This window comes from Amaranthus tricolor, chromosome 7, assembly GCF_026212465.1.
Source record: "Amaranthus tricolor cultivar Red isolate AtriRed21 chromosome 7, ASM2621246v1, whole genome shotgun sequence".
In the NCBI taxonomy this organism is placed as follows: Eukaryota; Viridiplantae; Streptophyta; class Magnoliopsida; order Caryophyllales; family Amaranthaceae; genus Amaranthus; species Amaranthus tricolor.
The window spans coordinates 26,175,420-26,192,191 of record NC_080053.1 but is presented as its reverse complement, the minus strand read 5'-3'; the positions used below and the strand labels follow the sequence as shown (position 1 = coordinate 26,192,191).

The 16,772-nt window shown below is 34.3% G+C and overlaps 2 protein-coding genes across 5 annotated transcripts; one reads left to right on the top strand and one right to left on the bottom strand.

Moving 5' to 3' along the window:
* Window positions 1-18: 18 nt before the first annotated feature.
* On the bottom strand, window positions 19-5,691 carry LOC130817774 (light-inducible protein CPRF2-like). Its single transcript, XM_057683655.1, has 6 exons — window positions 5,206-5,691; window positions 3,297-3,399; window positions 2,928-3,111; window positions 1,527-1,602; window positions 1,312-1,437; window positions 19-713 (listed from the first exon to the last, which is right to left on the bottom strand). Exons 1-6 carry the CDS (start codon window positions 5,557-5,559, stop codon window positions 300-302), a joined length of 1,257 nt encoding a protein of 418 aa, XP_057539638.1. The 5' UTR covers window positions 5,560-5,691; the 3' UTR covers window positions 19-299.
* Window positions 5,692-7,092: 1,401 nt separating this feature from the next.
* LOC130817781 (GDP-mannose 3,5-epimerase 2-like) lies at window positions 7,093-11,047 on the top strand. 4 transcript variants are annotated; one of them, XM_057683667.1, is made up of 8 exons: window positions 7,093-7,300; window positions 7,415-7,548; window positions 8,538-8,958; window positions 9,048-9,144; window positions 9,249-9,378; window positions 9,925-10,057; window positions 10,401-10,608; window positions 10,698-11,047. In XM_057683667.1, the coding sequence occupies exons 1-8, from the start codon at window positions 7,218-7,220 to the stop codon at window positions 10,851-10,853; spliced, it is 1,362 nt and encodes a 453-aa protein (XP_057539650.1). In that variant the 5' UTR covers window positions 7,093-7,217; the 3' UTR covers window positions 10,854-11,047. The 4 variants fall into 4 exon arrangements, with proteins under 4 accessions (XP_057539650.1, XP_057539651.1, XP_057539653.1 ...); XM_057683668.1 differs by lacking the exon at window positions 7,415-7,548 and having other exon boundaries at window positions 7,110-7,300; window positions 8,548-8,958; window positions 10,698-11,020; XM_057683670.1 differs by lacking the exon at window positions 7,415-7,548 and having other exon boundaries at window positions 7,143-7,300; window positions 10,698-11,020.
* The last annotated feature ends 5,725 nt before the right edge of the window (window positions 11,048-16,772 follow it).

The following is a 16,772-nucleotide window of genomic DNA, read 5'->3' as shown; positions in this document are numbered from 1 at the left end:
AACTGCCACCCTTTTAAATTGAACAATTAAAAAAGGTTGTCTATTGCCAATTCTATGCATTTCTTTCCACATCAATGAGAACCATAAACAACACTACAAGGTACTAATCCGCAGTTGATACTATTCAATATTTAAACAGATTACACACCAAGACATTATGTAGCTGATGCGATACGAAAACAAAAGGCAAGATGCCTTCTGGATCCAATGCACAATGAAGTAATAAATAGCTTTACATAGCAATGGCAGATTCATATCGGATTTAAATATCAGACGACAAGGGTTGAAGCCTTGAACGATTACTGATCCGGACCACCATGGCCCTGTGGAGGTTGTGGGCTACCTTGATTCATTCCCCCGCGGATTCGTTTCTGGAGGTGCTCTAAGCTAGCTACTCTTTGCATGGATGCAGTTCTCCCGATTTTGCTGCCGCCCAGTACGTGTGGTGCAGCATTTTGCAGTGCGTGGTCAAGAGAAGAAATAATGTCACTGACTCCATTATCGACTCTTGGATTGGAACCAGGAAGGGGATTATCTACATGCTGACACAAATGGGGTTGATTAGGACGATCTTGCACTGGAACGGCACCATCAGTTGAGTCGGAAGGGCTTCTGCTAAAGGGTGTCATCCCCATAGAAGAAATTTCGGACATTGCTTGCAGCAAAGGGTTAATTCCCGTAATTCTCTTCACAGACTCCTCCGCCATTTTTACCTGAACAACAAGCTTTTCCAGTTTCTAAAAAAAGTAACAGGGCTTGCAGCAAAAAATTGCACCAGAAAGAACGGAAAAGAGAAACTAAGTATATAATCGCCGATGGTCGCAACTTGCAAAAGATGGAATCATAGTTACACGGAACGTGGAACATCGGGGAACGTTTGTCCCCAATCACCACGCAACGCGACCCAAATCGCTAAAGACGTTTCAGCGTAGAATTCCTTTTTAAAAAGGTATTTTAGCCTTCATTTCCTTTTTAAATAAAAAAGATGGGAGGAAAAACGAGATAAAAGCTAGAAAACTAAAAAAAATCCACTTAAGAACAATTTCTTAAAGCAAAAAAATCATTTTAATATAATTTTATTTTCAAATATATTCTTTGTACATAATGCATTTCGTACCCAATCGTTCCCAAGTCAATCTAGATTGCGTTCCTTGTTCCTATTCCCGTTCCCGTTCCCCGTTCCCCGTTCCAAACCAAATGTCGTTCCAGGAAACAGTGGATGGAATTATAGATTGCAAGGGAAGCAATTCAGTAACGTAAACCTTCTTTTTGCAAAAATGTTCAATTTACGCAATTTAACCAAAGCCATACCTTTGCTCTTAAAGTTTCGACATCAGCTTTTAAAACCCTATTGTCGACAGCAGCGTCATTGAATTTTTGACTTACGTCAGTTAGACGTTTCAACAATGAAGAATTTTCACCTCTCAGCTGAGACACCTATATTAAACGAGGGAGCTGCTGAAAATTAGGACTACAATGAGTAAATTTACCGATTGATATGAATATAATTGGATGTGCGAAACAACCTGTGTCTCAAGTTCAGTCAAATGTGCCTGCTTTCTCCTCCGTGAGCGTCTAGCTGATTCTCTATTTGAAAGCATTCTAAGGTACCCAACACAAGCAACAAGATTCTTAAATCAACTTGTAGAAATACTATAAAATTACAGTAATGAAACAGATTTGGAGATCTTGCCAATGGTGGGAACTGAAGTTGATGGTTAACAACCAATTTTTAGTAAGTGACGAAGAAAATGATTGTGCGGGTTCTTTGGTACAGCTTCATCGATCAAAACTTTGAGCTTGGAAGTCATCTAGGAACATTTACGAAAAATGTGGATTGTTTTTGGTACAGCTTTTTGACTAAAACTTCGAAGAAAAGTATGCATATTAGAAGATTTTTAAAAAAATCTATATCTATATATATGTATATTCTATTACTTTCTCTACATTGAATCCTTCATCCTGTCTATATGTCCCATTTTCGCTTTGGCTTCATGTCTTGCAGTGAGAGGTGGCCATACAGACAAGTCGGTGCGGAAAAAGAAACAATACTGTATGTAAACCAAAAAAGGCCATGCTACTGGCTAGGACAAGTAACATTGACAAAAAAATAAGAATTTCCGAAAAATTTCAGTTTCGTGCATTTAAAAATACTCCCTCTGTCCCTCTCATCGTGCACTTAGTGCAAATGGGTGAAATTTAGTGAAAAAAGAAATGGGTTGGAGAATGAGACAAAAAAACAAGTGGATGATAGAAATGAATGGTTAAGATGGAGAGAGGGTATAAGTTTGTAGTGTAGAGCAAAAATGTTTTCGGTCTCAGTCACGCTAATTGTTGTGGTCTCGACTTATATCTCAGTTGTAATGAGCCCAAAAAAATTTAAATATACTCACAATATGGTGATACAATAAATATTTTGTAGGATGCTTTGCAGAGCAATGTTGTCATAACATTAAAGTTGTCAACAACGGAAATCAAAATGCTTCAGGTCACACCAACGAAAATTACTCAAATATCCGAAAGCGTGAGGCAAAAGGAGAAAAGCTGCCACCCTCCTATTCAAGGATATGATAACAAACCATAGTAATAATAAACCATAGTAAGCAAAAAAGAACAAAGATACTGGCAAAAATATTTAATTAGTAGTTTTGAACTAACGATCCTAGCCGATCCTCACGATCCCACCAACAATCCTATTCAATTCTAAAGATCCCACCAACAATCCAGCAAATCCTAGACGATTCTAATGATCCCACTTGATTCTAATTCCACAAACAATCCTAGTCGTTGGGTCCGATCTGGGTCGTGGAATCGCACGATTCTACGATCCAGATCGCGATTTTAACAACAATGCTCCTATTCACTGGCCACTCAACAAGAGAGAATTTTTCAAACTATGTTACCAAAAACTCTCGAAGATTACCTACCTCCTTACACGCTTTACATCAGCAGGATCCATAGTGTCGGTTGTCTCATTTTCACAGTCTAAATCATCATCATCTGACTGATCTGATGAATAACTTGTGGCCTGCTTGGTCTGCGTAAGAGGCTTCTTGGGCACGGCAGGTAGGGAAGGAATTCCAACAGGCTTTGCTTCCATATCTTGGGACCCTATATTGCAATTATATGGAAAAACAAAATCAGAGTGAAACTATCTTCAACAAATGTCAAATTATGTCATCGGACTCGACTATGGAATCTTTTCAAACTCAAAACTACAATAGTGAAAATCATCTGTGACCACAAGCTACATGAGGTTGCTTATATTGAATTTTCAAGAATTTATAGACACAAACCTTTACATGGACGATGGGAAGCGGGTTTTGAATCATCTGAACCCTGTGTTGCACTTTCTGCAGCACCAACAGAGCTTTGATTTTGATTTATAACGAAGGGTGCCTGTTTATGTAGATATGATTATGGAATACTTTTAACCAAGAATGAAAAACGGAAGCAATTATGGAATACAGAACCAGTGAAAGGCTTGTCATCCATTTATAGCACAGGAACTTCTAATAGAGTTCACATATTTCCTAATTTGTATGCCAATAACACGAAGACACTATTCCGACATTTTCTTCTTAATATATACTAACATTCTAGAATATGTACTCACTCTTCTCCTTCATGTTATCTTTGAATTCTTTTCTTGACATAAAAAGGGTCAATAGTACTGCAATGTTCTCTGGAATTCTAGAGTGGAATTCAGATGTAAAGCACCCAAAATGACTATCATTCATTCAAGAAACAGGGGAAACTATAATAACACATTTATCAATGGCAATTCAACTCAAATAAGTACAAGATGTTACGAAGCAACAAACACGGGTTTTTTTACCTTTACGGCGCGAGAAATATTGATTCTTTTTCTAGAAGCTATACAACGCGGCTGATGCAATGCGATGGAGCCTTGTTTTTGTAATATGATCACTATTTACTCGAGAAATAGTATCACACCGATGGAAACCTTCTTACCAAATTATGAATAAAATGAAACCAAATCTAATGCATCACACTGACCATTTAATAACAACATAACAAGTTCCTTCAACCAATCAACAAAACTAAGCAAGAACATGAATCCAAATCATACACAGCCATTATAGCACATACTCCGTGTTTCATAAAGTCAGCCATTATAGCATAAAGTTGACACTACTTGAAAATGTATTAAAATCATCAATGTTTTTTAATAAATCAATAACTCTTCTTCACCAAAAAAAACTAGTAACCATTGAAACTAAACAAGAAGGATCGCTTTCCACAAAAAAGGCTTTGAATTTGAACAATACTTGAAATAATTGAACCTTATTAGTTATTAGTCGAATCATCATCATACCCCGTGTATCCCGTTCATAAAAGCTATGATTAGAGCCTGAAAGACAACAAACTATATCTTATCAAAGGTGACAAGGAGGTTGCGGCATTGAGACCCTTGGCTCGACCTTATAAGCCAAATCATCATCATCATCATTTTAACCTGTGTATATCGCTCATGGGAACTTATCACCAAATCAAATACTTCCTCCATTTTAATTTACTTGTAACATTTGGTTTTTCACGTAGTCCAATGAACTAATTTAATCCTTAATATCTATGATTATATATGATAAAAAATTATAAAAACTTAATATTAATAATTTTTGCAATGAGACGAATCAAATAAGATCTCACTTGACTATATTTTAACCTATAGCTTAAAAACTAATCACAAATTAAGAATGATGAATGAATAGTGTCATTTTTACCAATGTTGCAACTAATATGGAAGGGAAGAAGTAACAAATAAAACACATAAATAATCCTAATCCACAACCAATAAACATCAACCCAACTAAACACTATATAGAAACTCAAATCCAAAAAGAAGGCCATCAAATCAAACCACACATAAACTCAAAATCCGGCAAAAAAAAAAAATTAACCTATTAAATCAAAAACCACTAAACGTCTCCCTCCCTCCCAAAAAACCCCAATATCATGAATAAAACTAGTCCATCAAATCAAATTGTATTAAAACCCTAAATACAACTCTAATCAATCAAACATGTTGAAACAAAAACGATCAATCAAATCAAATAACTCACAATGAGATAAAAATGAGGCAAAATCATATCACCCAATTAGTTTATAACATATTCCAAACCCTATCAATTATCCCCATGAAAATTCAACAAAGAAACAATAATTTGAAATAAAAATTACCCTAGTCATAGCAACAGCAGCACAAGCTAAATTGAGTTTACTTTTAAGAATAGCTTGATACTTCTCAGAATCAATAGCAACAGAACCTGATCCTTGATGAACAATCGACTCCATTTTACTAGTAATATCTTTGTTGGTTTGATGATGAGAATCCTTGAGCTCAACAACATCATTTTCAGCAAGGGATTTGGAAGATGAAGTATCGGAAAGAGGAGAAGCTTCCTGAAGAAATCTTTGAAACGCCCATTCAGAAGGACTTCTGTTCATTTTAGGATCATCATTAAGTGGTGGTGGTTGTGGCGGCGGCGACCAAAAGTGGTCTGAAATGTCACCCACTGAAAAGACCCTGTCCATTTCTTTGTGCTTTTTTCTTTTCCGATTTTTGATGAGGATAAACTAAAAGACATGTTTTTTCTCTTTATTTTTGTGGTTTTTTTTTAATTTGGGTGATGATGAGCCAATGAGGATGATATATTTGTATTTTTTGATTAATTATTATATGGAGCATATTAGTTATTTTTGAAATATGCGTAACTGATAGTAATAAGTGATATATGTGGAGAATATTATTATTAATCGTAAACGTGTAATAAATAGTAATAATAAATGATATGGGTGAAAAAATATCATTGTGTAACATAGATAGTAATAAGTGATATATGTGCAAAGATAATGAATTGGAAAAATATGGGATTTTGTAATGATGGACTTGGGTTGGTGGGAGAGTTTCATGTGAAGGAATTGTAACAAATTATAGTTGCTCTCTACCTTTCCCTCACACTTTCCTCATATGTGCAAAATATGGATATGGTTGGAAAGGGGATGCTCTTGATGATTAGAGTCTCTTTTGTAGGATTGATTGCGTGAAAGTCATTTAGTGACATTTAAGTAATTAAATGTTATTATTGTTATTGTAGTAAATATAGTTGAATCGTTTTGAAAAATTTAAAAATTTTTTGCAAAACTTTTATTTTACGTCTCATTTATATATATATATATATATATATATATATATATATATATATATATATATTAATAACTTAACATATATTTTTTTATTAGCTTTTTTATACACGGGAGAAAAAAAAAATTATGTCCGGTCGATAACCTCACACAACTTTAAAAACCCTTATGTGGTATAGTGTTTGTAGGAGGAACATGAAATATGAGATTTATTGTTTAGAATTTTTTTTTTTTAGTCTCTCAAAATCCAAGTCCTTTGTATGTTTGAAAGGATTTGAAAATAGAAGAAAATTGTGAAGGAAAGTTTAAGTTTTATGTCTCAAAAAAGTATGATATGAAAGATGAGATCTCAACAAGAAAGTCCTGAGTTTCACATCCCTCTAACAAATTTAATTACTTTGTGGTTATGAATAAAATTTAATAAATTAATTTATGAAATTAAGAAATTCAAGTAGTTCAATCTCAACAAAATTATATTTGATCTTTATTATAGTAAGATTGAAACAATCTTACTTTAAATTACAATTTCAAAATACAACGGTTTGACAAAAGAAAAAACATAGTCTCAAATTTATAGGGATGATTTAAAAAAAAAATAGTATAATGTTATCCAAAAATAAAAATAATGCAAAATAACATATATAACAAAAAAATGAAAAATAATGCTAAATGAGAGGAACATAATAAGTATGTATAAATGGTTAATTTTTTTAAATAGCTCAATGATAAATATTCTAAAAACCAATTATTTAAAAATATAAATAAAATTTTAACACAATTGGAAAAAGTAACCTTTAAATAAAATTCTAAATTTAATTACAAGGTAGACTTAGTAATATTATTGGAGTAATTAAATCGATTTTAGATAAGATGTATAAAGTCCATTCCAAATCTTATTTAGTTACAAAATGGACTAAATGTTAAATCATTTTTAATTACAAGTGTCCACCGGTGAAACAAAATCTTTCTCAGATAACGTGATCGAAACCGAGGTAGATAGAAATGAGTGGCCATTGCTCCGCAGTTCACACCCCTATGTAGCCTATTTAATGCACTCCTCCCCCCTCTCATTTTTCCCCATTATCTTACTCTCTTGTCTTCTTCTTTACCGTTCTCAATTCCACATTATCAGGTATCAACTTCACTTGGCTTCCTTTCTAGATTTTACTTCTATACAATTTCCTCATGTTAATTCTTCTTGCTTACAGTTTTTTAGAATTGGGTTTTTAATGCTCCATATTTTTAGGGTTCTGTTTGCTTTTTTGGGCACAACTAGGATGAGGAAGGGGCGGGCTATAGGAGGGGCAATGAGAATGGAACTTAGTAATTCAAATTGGTGTATGTTTCAACTTAGACAAGGCCGAATTCTCCATATTATGGGTATTTTTTGAATTGGGTAATTGTTTATTCAATAGTTTTTGTTCTTGGTGTTTTGAAGAAGTTATGTTATATTCTCTTTTTGAATGTTCAGAGGAAGTGGGTTAGATCTGGAACCTAAGAAATTGTTTTAGTGATCAATTTTTGATAGTTTTTCTATGTAAATATGATTATTTTGATTTCTTTATCAAAATATAGTATTATCAAATTGTTTAGTGATCAATCTTTGATGGTCTTGTTCTATTGGAAAATGGGTTAGTATTGGTTGGCTAGTTTGTCACTTAGATTCTTTAGTTTCATACTTGTTTTCTGGCCAAAAGTTACACCTTTGTTTCTTCTTCCTCTTTTACAATCTTCATGTCATTAATGGTAGCTGAATCTTTATTGTATTTGTAACTTTACTGGGTCGTGGTTATGGTTATTGGTATTAAATGTTGGTAATCGGAATAAGTTTTAGTTTTAACTTTAATAGAGTGTATTATTTCATTCCAATGGTATTGGAGCACTCACCTCAGACATGGGTTTTTATAAGTTTTCATTATTCGTTAATACCACCTTTCTAAATGTTAATCATTGGGAACGACTATTGAGAAGAAAAAAGAATGAGTAGACTGTAGAGTAGGCATGGTCACATTATGTGTTCGTTCGGGTCATTAGGTTGATTTCGAGTCAACTGTTTTGGGTCGGTTCAAAATTGGGTTTTGTGTCCACATTGGTTTTTATATAATTGTAAATTCATTTTTAAGTCGGATCCAATCGGGTTAGGTTAAAAGGTCGGGTGATTGGGTCTGTTTTGAACACCTCCACTCGCATACCTTGTCAAGTAGTTTTTCTAAACTAATTTACATTTATTTTTCACTGCTGATCCCACTATTTAATACCAACAACCAAATATGTCGTAGGTGTTTTGAATTGGGGTTGTTGTTTATCGGTAATGTAACGGTGCAGTGTGAAAGCAATAAGGTCTAAAATATGTTTTTTGTTAATTTAAGCTCAAAACAGGATGGGGAATAATGATGGATTTGACTATGGTGCTTACACCTATGACAAGCTTGAGAGGGAGCCATACTGGCCATCGGAAAAATTGAGGATATCAATCACTGGAGCGGGTGGTTTCATTGGGTCTCACATTGCTCGGCGTTTGAAAACTGAAGGGCACTATGTTATAGCTTCGGATTGGAAGAAGAATGAGCACATGACTGAGGATATGTTTTGTAATGAATTCCATCTTGTTGATCTTAGGGTGATGGACAATTGTTTGACAGTGACTAAAGACGTCGATCATGTGTTTAACCTTGCTGCCGATATGGGTGGCATGGGTTTCATTCAGTCTAATCACTCTGTTATTATGTATAACAATACTATGATCAGTTTCAATATGCTCGAGGCAGCTAGGATTAACGGTGTCAAAAGGTTCAATTCTGATTCTTGTTGCATTCACCGCTCATTTTGTGTTCTGCTACACGTTCTGTTGACGGTGTAATCTATGATACTTGGTGCAGGTTCTTCTATGCCTCGAGTGCGTGCATTTACCCTGAATTCAAGCAGCTGGAAACTGCCAATGTTAGTCTTAAGGAGGCTGATGCTTGGCCAGCAGAGGTAAGATTCTTGAGATTTTACTGCTAAAATGTGCCCAAATGAACATTTGGGGGTACTAGTATTGAAGTATGCCATTAATGTGTCACTTTTCGTCTTTGTGTCAGCCACAAGATGCTTATGGCTTGGAAAAGCTAGCTACTGAGGAGCTTTGCAAACATTATACCAAAGATTTTGGAATTGAATGCAGAATTGGAAGGTTCCACAACATTTATGGTCCTTTTGGCACCTGGAAAGGTAAGATGTCAATTCTCTGGCTTTCCTCTGTGAGCATTTTATGTTCTATGTTACTTGGACTCCGGTATTGTTGTCGGATACTAGTACGTGTCCAAGTGTCGGATACGTCTAAATATTCAATTTTACGCCTAAATGATGTGTTTAAGTGCCATACCAATGTCTGAGCATCAAGGATTGGACACAGGTACGTGAAGCATAATGAAGAGTCCGAGTAACGTAGTTTATGTTTGAACATAATTGTACTAAATACTCGAGTTGAGGGACTCTTTCTCGAGTTGAGGAACTCTTTGGCTGCGCTCTCTTTTACGGGTATGAGTAACCGCCATCCTTTCTTCCCCAGACTCTGCTCATGGTAATTCTATGGGTGAGATACATTGGGTACGATGATGATGATAATTGTACTATATTATACGGTTGTATGCGAGTTGCTATTTAGAGCTGAGAAATAATCAAATTTTAGCGTACTTGTTTTTCATTTCGTATGTTAACTCCGAGTCACAGTTTCAATATGTTCATTCACCTTTGACTTACTTTTCAATCGTGTAGGTGGTCGGGAGAAGGCTCCGGCCGCCTTCTGCAGGAAGGCGATCACTTCTACTGATAAGTTTGAGATGTGGGGGGATGGGTTGCAGACTCGATCTTTCACATTCATTGATGAATGTGTGGAAGGTGTACTTCGGTGAGCATTTACTTAGTTCAATGATTCGATATTTACTGAATATTTCATCTGATAGACTTATGTGTAGTACTTCGATTTGATATGCCAAGGACGTTTCATGAAGTAACCATACTTATGTTTCGTTAAGATCATTAGAACCTTCCTGATACATCCGGAGCTTTATGTTGATATACATCATACTGGAAACTTCGTTTATACGCACATTCTTATATGAGATGGTCATACAGTTAGACGCGCTCCTCATATATGGGCTAAATAGCCCAATAATATAAATTATTAGCAGATGAACTTCTTGTTTTGAGCTCGTCTCACAAGAGTTAGTAATGTTAGTCATACTTTTTAGATTGACAAAGTCAGACTTCCGGGAGCCAGTGAACATTGGGAGTGATGAAATGGTAAGCATGAACGAAATGGCCGAGATTGTTTTAAGCTTCGAGGATCATAATCTTCCGATCCATCATATTCCCGGTCCAGAGGGAGTTCGTGGCCGTAATTCAGATAACACATTGATCAAGGAGAAACTTGGCTGGGCTCCAACCATGAGGTTAAAGGTAATTGTCTAGAAATCTAAAATGTACCCTAAAATCTGATGTTGGAAATCTAAAACCGTATGTCGTCTTATCTTAATACACACTTGTAGGATGGGCTAAGGATTACGTACTTCTGGATCAAAGAGCAGATCGAAAAAGAGAAGTCTCAAGGCGTGGACCTGTCGATTTATGGATCGTCTAAGGTGGTCACCACCCAAGCTCCGGTTCAGCTTGGTTCTTTACGTGCTGCCGATGGCAAGGAATGATGCAAATTTTTCTGCAGTTAAGCCATCATATATTAGGTTTTTTCCCATTTTTAGTAGTGATTCATATTTTCTTAAGTGTTCTTTAACAGAATAAGGCCATGCTCAGGCTAATTATTGCAGTAACATCATTTAATATTTTTTATCAACACGAGTCAAATTTGGTAAGACTAATTTTATGTACTCACTTATGTGAAGTTGCTACCAAGGGTCAATCGGAAACAATCTCTTTGTTGTCACAAACAAGGGTCAGGTTGCGTACATCCAACCCCTAAAATCTACTTAGGTGGAAGCTATTTGACAACATTGGGATAATGAAATGTTGATCTGTTGAATCGATTTCTAATGGCTATGCCGTTTTCTAGATTACCATAGTGATAATGGAAGTTATGTGTTTTGAAATTGATCAATCGTTGTAGTCTTCGACTCTTAGTGACTAGTGGCTATTAGAGTAGCTCAAAACAGACTCAATGATTCGAAATTTATCCGACCTTGTAACCCAACCCGATTTGACCCGACTTCAAAAGTGATTTACAATTATATAAAATACGATACAGACACAAAACTTGATTTCAAACCGACCTGAAACACCTAACTTGAATTCAACCCGATGACCCGAATGATAAACTCTAGGGGCTATCGTTTTCTTTGGACTTTGTGGTTTTGTATCCATCCATAATTGGTGATGGTTAGCACCTTGTGGGTAGCTTTCTTTTGCTATCCAATTGATGTAAGATCACTTAAGAGTGAATATGGGAGCATGTACTTTTTGGTCCATGAGTAGGCCATCCTTTTTGTGCTTTATTACCCTTTTGGGATGACCCTATTTTGATGTCATTGTCCCACATTCACTAATTAACAAAAGTAGCTATGGTTGAATTGTGGGGTGTCAGATGTCAATTGTCATATCCCAAAATAATGAGGTCATACTTGGATGTTGTTGTTTTCTAGAACATAATATTCTACCCCAACTTGTAGAGGATACCCTTTGATTTTGAGATCATATTCCCTGTCCTTATTGCACTTTTTGGGAAAAAAATTATTTTCTCCTACTATTATACTTTCATTATACTTGTAACTGATTGTGATATTTTTTCACACAATATGTTACAATCAGTTTTAAAAGTTTCAAATGGATGTAATATTTACAATGACATTTTTCCATACATCATGTTATTATCAGTTGCAAGTATTTTAAAACAAATTTTGTACAAATTTTGTTTCATTTTAGCAAGAGCCATAAAAATATAGGGTGGATGAGGGACAATCTCCTTGTACTTGTAAATATAAATAAGTCTTTTGTTGCTCATAATTTACTACTTAAGGATTGACAAAAAATTAAATTATGTGGATGTTATTAAAATAATTAAGAGATCTGTGGATAAGAGTTAAAAAATAGAATGAGTATCATTTTCTTAAAGTAAATGTAACAGAATTAAGTGGAGCCTAACAAATGACATTTTATAATGACCTCAAGGGTGCATACAAATTATAGAATATACAATCAAATATATCTATTATGTTAAAAGATAGAGAAAATATAAAGAGAAAAGTAGTATAAGGGATTGATAAACTTATATATCTATCTCTTTTCTATTGTACTGCGTAGTATTATAAGATGATGCACATATATATTGTGCAAGATACAAGTAGAATACAAGTGAGTTACTATTAAAGAGGATAAGATTACACGACTCAATGCATTCAAATGAGTTGTCAAATCAATTGTAACACTTTCCCTTGAATGCATTACATATATGTGGGAACTTTATTATGACATTCATAGTCCTAAAAACTGCCTCATTAAAATCCTTTATCAGGAAAAACCCAGTGGGATAAAAACCTAATCAAAGGAGAAAAGAGTACAGTGAGCATATTTCTCCCCCTGAAGTTAACATATGTCTCGAAATCGGCACATTTCAATCTTGCGTACCAAATACTCCAATTGCTTTGACGGGAGTGACTTTGTGAATAAATCAGTGAGATTTTCACAGGATTGAATTTCTTAGACTTTTATGTTTTTATCTTTCTGCAGATCATGTGCAAAGAATAATTTTGGTGACAAGTGTTTTGTTCTGTCTAACCTAATGTATCCTTCTCTGGCTTGATTAATGCATGCATCATTATCTTCATAAATTGTAGTTGCTCCCTAGTTGTATCATTTAAACAACAATCTTGTTGGAGTTGGCCGATTATGGATCTCAACCATACACACTCTCGACTGGCTTCATATAAAGCTATAAGTTTTGCATGATTTGAGGATGTAGCCGTTAGAGTTTGTTTTGTTGATTTCCAAGATTTTGCGGCTCCTGCATATGTAAATACATATCCAGTTTGTGACTTGGTCATATGTGGATCAGATAGATATCCTGAATCAGCATATCTAGTAAGTATGGCATCATTTCTTGACTGGAAAAATAATCCAAGGTCTATAGTTTCCTTTAGGTATCGAAATAGATGTTTTATCCCATTCCAATGTCTTTTTGTTGGTGCATTACTATATCTAGCTAATAAATTTACAGAAAATGCTATATCAGGTCTTGTATTATTTACTAAGTACATTAAAGCACTAATGGCATTCAAGTATGGCACTTCAGGGCCTAAAATTTCATCGTTTTCTTCTTGTGGACGGGTATTTCACTTTTCAAATGTTCAACATGTAGTCCAAGGCAAAATTTAGTTTTTCCTAAATCCTTCATCTCAAATTCCTTCATCAAATATTTAGCTGTTATTTCAATTTCTCTTGGAGTTCCAATCAGATTTAAGTCATCTACATATGCACTTATGCAGCAATTTTTGAATCCTGCTTTCATAAGGTATTCACTCAAACGATTATACCACATTCGCCCAGTTTGCTTTAGTCCATACAATGATCTCTTTAATTTTATAGAAAACATCAAGTGACCCATGTAAATATGCAGTTACGACATCCATCAATCTCATGTGTAGGCATTGAGAAACTGTTAAACTTACAAAAAATCTGAGTGTGGTTGCATCAACTACTGGGGAATATGTTTCTTCATAATCAATTCCTGACATTTGAGAAAAACCTTGGGCTACAAGTCTTGCCTTGTATCTGACAATTTCATTTTTCTCATTTTTTTTTCTTACAAATACCCATTTGAAGCCTACGGGTTTTACGCCTTTTGAAGTTTGTAAAATTTGCCCAAAAACTTCTCTTTTTTCTAATGATTTTAACTCTGCCTCAATTGCTTCTTTCCATCTTGGCCAATTAGGTCTTTTTCTGCATTCATCTATTGACATTGGTTCAAGATTATTTTCATCATTTATTATATCAATAGCTATGGAATAAGCAAAGGAGTCATTTGGAATGATCCTTTTTCGATGCCATTTTTTCTTGGAGAAAATATAATTTATTGAAGTTTCATTATTTTTATTTTCTTCTTTTTCATTATCGGAGATATCTTGATTTTCTCCTTTATTCTCACTTTTATTTTGAATATCATTTGGTGCACCTTCTTGTTTTCTCAATTTTCTTGGTTTTAAATCTTTTGAATCAAGTGGTGTTCCACGTTTTCTTTGCATAACAGTTTCATCACTTTTTGCCTTTTCATCGGGAATATCTATTCGAGCAGGAGTATTTGTTGCTGGTATATGTGATTTTGTAACTTTCTTAGTATCTGTGAATGCATTAGGTAATTGGTTAGCAACATTTTGTAGATGAACAATTCGTTGTACTTCTTGTTCACATGATTTTGTTTTTGGGTCTAAATATTCTAAATGCGTTCCTTTCCAAATAAGTTCCATATTTCTTTTCTGTAAGTCCACATTTTCTCCCCCTAAGGATAGGAATATTGTCTCATTAAAGTGGCAATCAGTAAATTTAGCTTGAAATTAATCACCAGTTAATGGTTCAAGATATCGAATGATTGATGGAGATTCAAAACCGACACATATTCCCATTCTTCTTTGTGGACCTATTTTTGTACGTTGAGGGGGAGCAATGGGCACATATACAGCGCATCCAAATATTTTCAAATGTGAAATATTAGGTTCAAGACCCGATACTAATTGCGTTGGCGAATATTTATGATAAGCTGTAGGTCTTAGCCTAATCAATGATGCTTCATGTAATATTGCATAACCCCAGGCCGATGATGGTAATTTTGATTTCATTAGAAGTGATCTTGCAATTAACTGCAATCTCTTAATTAAGGATTCGGCAAGACCATTTTGTGTGTGAACATGTGGAACAGGGTGTTCCACTTTAATTGTATTGTTTCTACTCGATAGAAGGCTTACATGTCACCATCTTGTGGAAGCGTCTAATGAGACCATGAAGTACCTAAAAGGTCCACATGGTGGATTAATTGGTCCACATATATCTCCTTGAATTCTTTCAAGAAATATAGGAGATTCAGTAACAATCTTATTCACTGATGATCTAGTAATAAATTTTCCAAGAGAACAAGAGGTGCATAAGAGCCTATTTGACTGGAAAATCTTCATATTTCTTAGTGGATGTCCGACTGAATTTTCTATTATTTTATGCATCATCCCAGTGCCAGGATGACCTAAGCGGTCATGCCATAGAGTGAATAGCTCTTTATTGTCTAGTCTTATCACATTTATTTCAATCAGGCGTATATGAGTGAGATACAACCCCGATGAATATGCTGGCATCTTTTCAAGGATAATTTTTGTGTAATATCCTTTCTTTTTTTTTAAAAAAAAAGAATAATAATAATAATAATGAATAAATTTCAGAAAATACATAAAAAAAATAAATAAAAAAAATAAAAACATAACCCACCATTAACAATAACTTCCCACACCATTAACAATAACTTCCCACTCTTCCCACTAAACCTCATAACTAACCTCACTTACCTCTTATAAATCAAATCAATTATCCTTAATTTCATTCACATTATTACTCACAATCCCTTCTTCTCCTACAAACTACTTCCTTTATCTTCCAATTGCTTAAAATTCAGTCAAGAAAACGCAAGATTTCGATATTAAAGACAGCGGATTCGTAGACGGAGATTATTAGGAGCGTACGTTGTCTAGGATCGCGTGACAAGGTAATTCTCAATGTCCATCTAATTAGGACTATCCCGTTAGTATTATGTGCTAAGTGATAATTAAGGTGTTTAGATAGGATGCATGATTTTATATGACATTATTTTATATGATGTTATGTTTTATACATTTTCAAATTATATTTACTATTATTTCTTTGGTCAAACTTGAATTTATAATTTTTATTTCGATAAAATTTATATTATTATTTTGATAATGAAATTAGATACGATTTAAATTGGAAGAGAACTATTTATGATATTAATTCCTATTGCCACCAATTGATGTTAGAATGGTGATTTGGAAAATGAGATTTCAGTTGGATATTCCTGAAATATATATTTATTGGGAAAAATTTATGATCATAAAATATAAAATGTATAATGTATGCTTGATTATATGTTTGTGTGCACGCGACTAATTATTAAAATATATTAAATCACGTAAAGTGTAACACGAGGGAAATGAAGCTCTTATATTTGTTGTGATCCAAGTATAAGGGTGATGAACAGGTTGCCCTGTTTGGTTAGTATAGCTGCCGACAGGTATTATTATTTCTGATACTTGATACGATGTTTGGTCTTCCTTCTATTTGTTGTGATCCAAGTAGAAGGGGTGTGCACACTAGGGTTCCCTGAGACTACTCTGCTGGCCTTGAATTATTTGGAGTGACGACCTCTTGATGAAGTAGGTATAGGGGTAAAGCCTCGGCCTACTGGCGTTCTCGTTCCCTCAAATTAAAAATTAATTATGTGTTTATCATTATTAAATATCAAATTAATAAATTGGTATATGTGATATTATACATATTGTTTTCTGAAATTGTTTTTCTTTTAAACTCAGCTATATATTATTTTCTAAAATTGTTTTCAATTT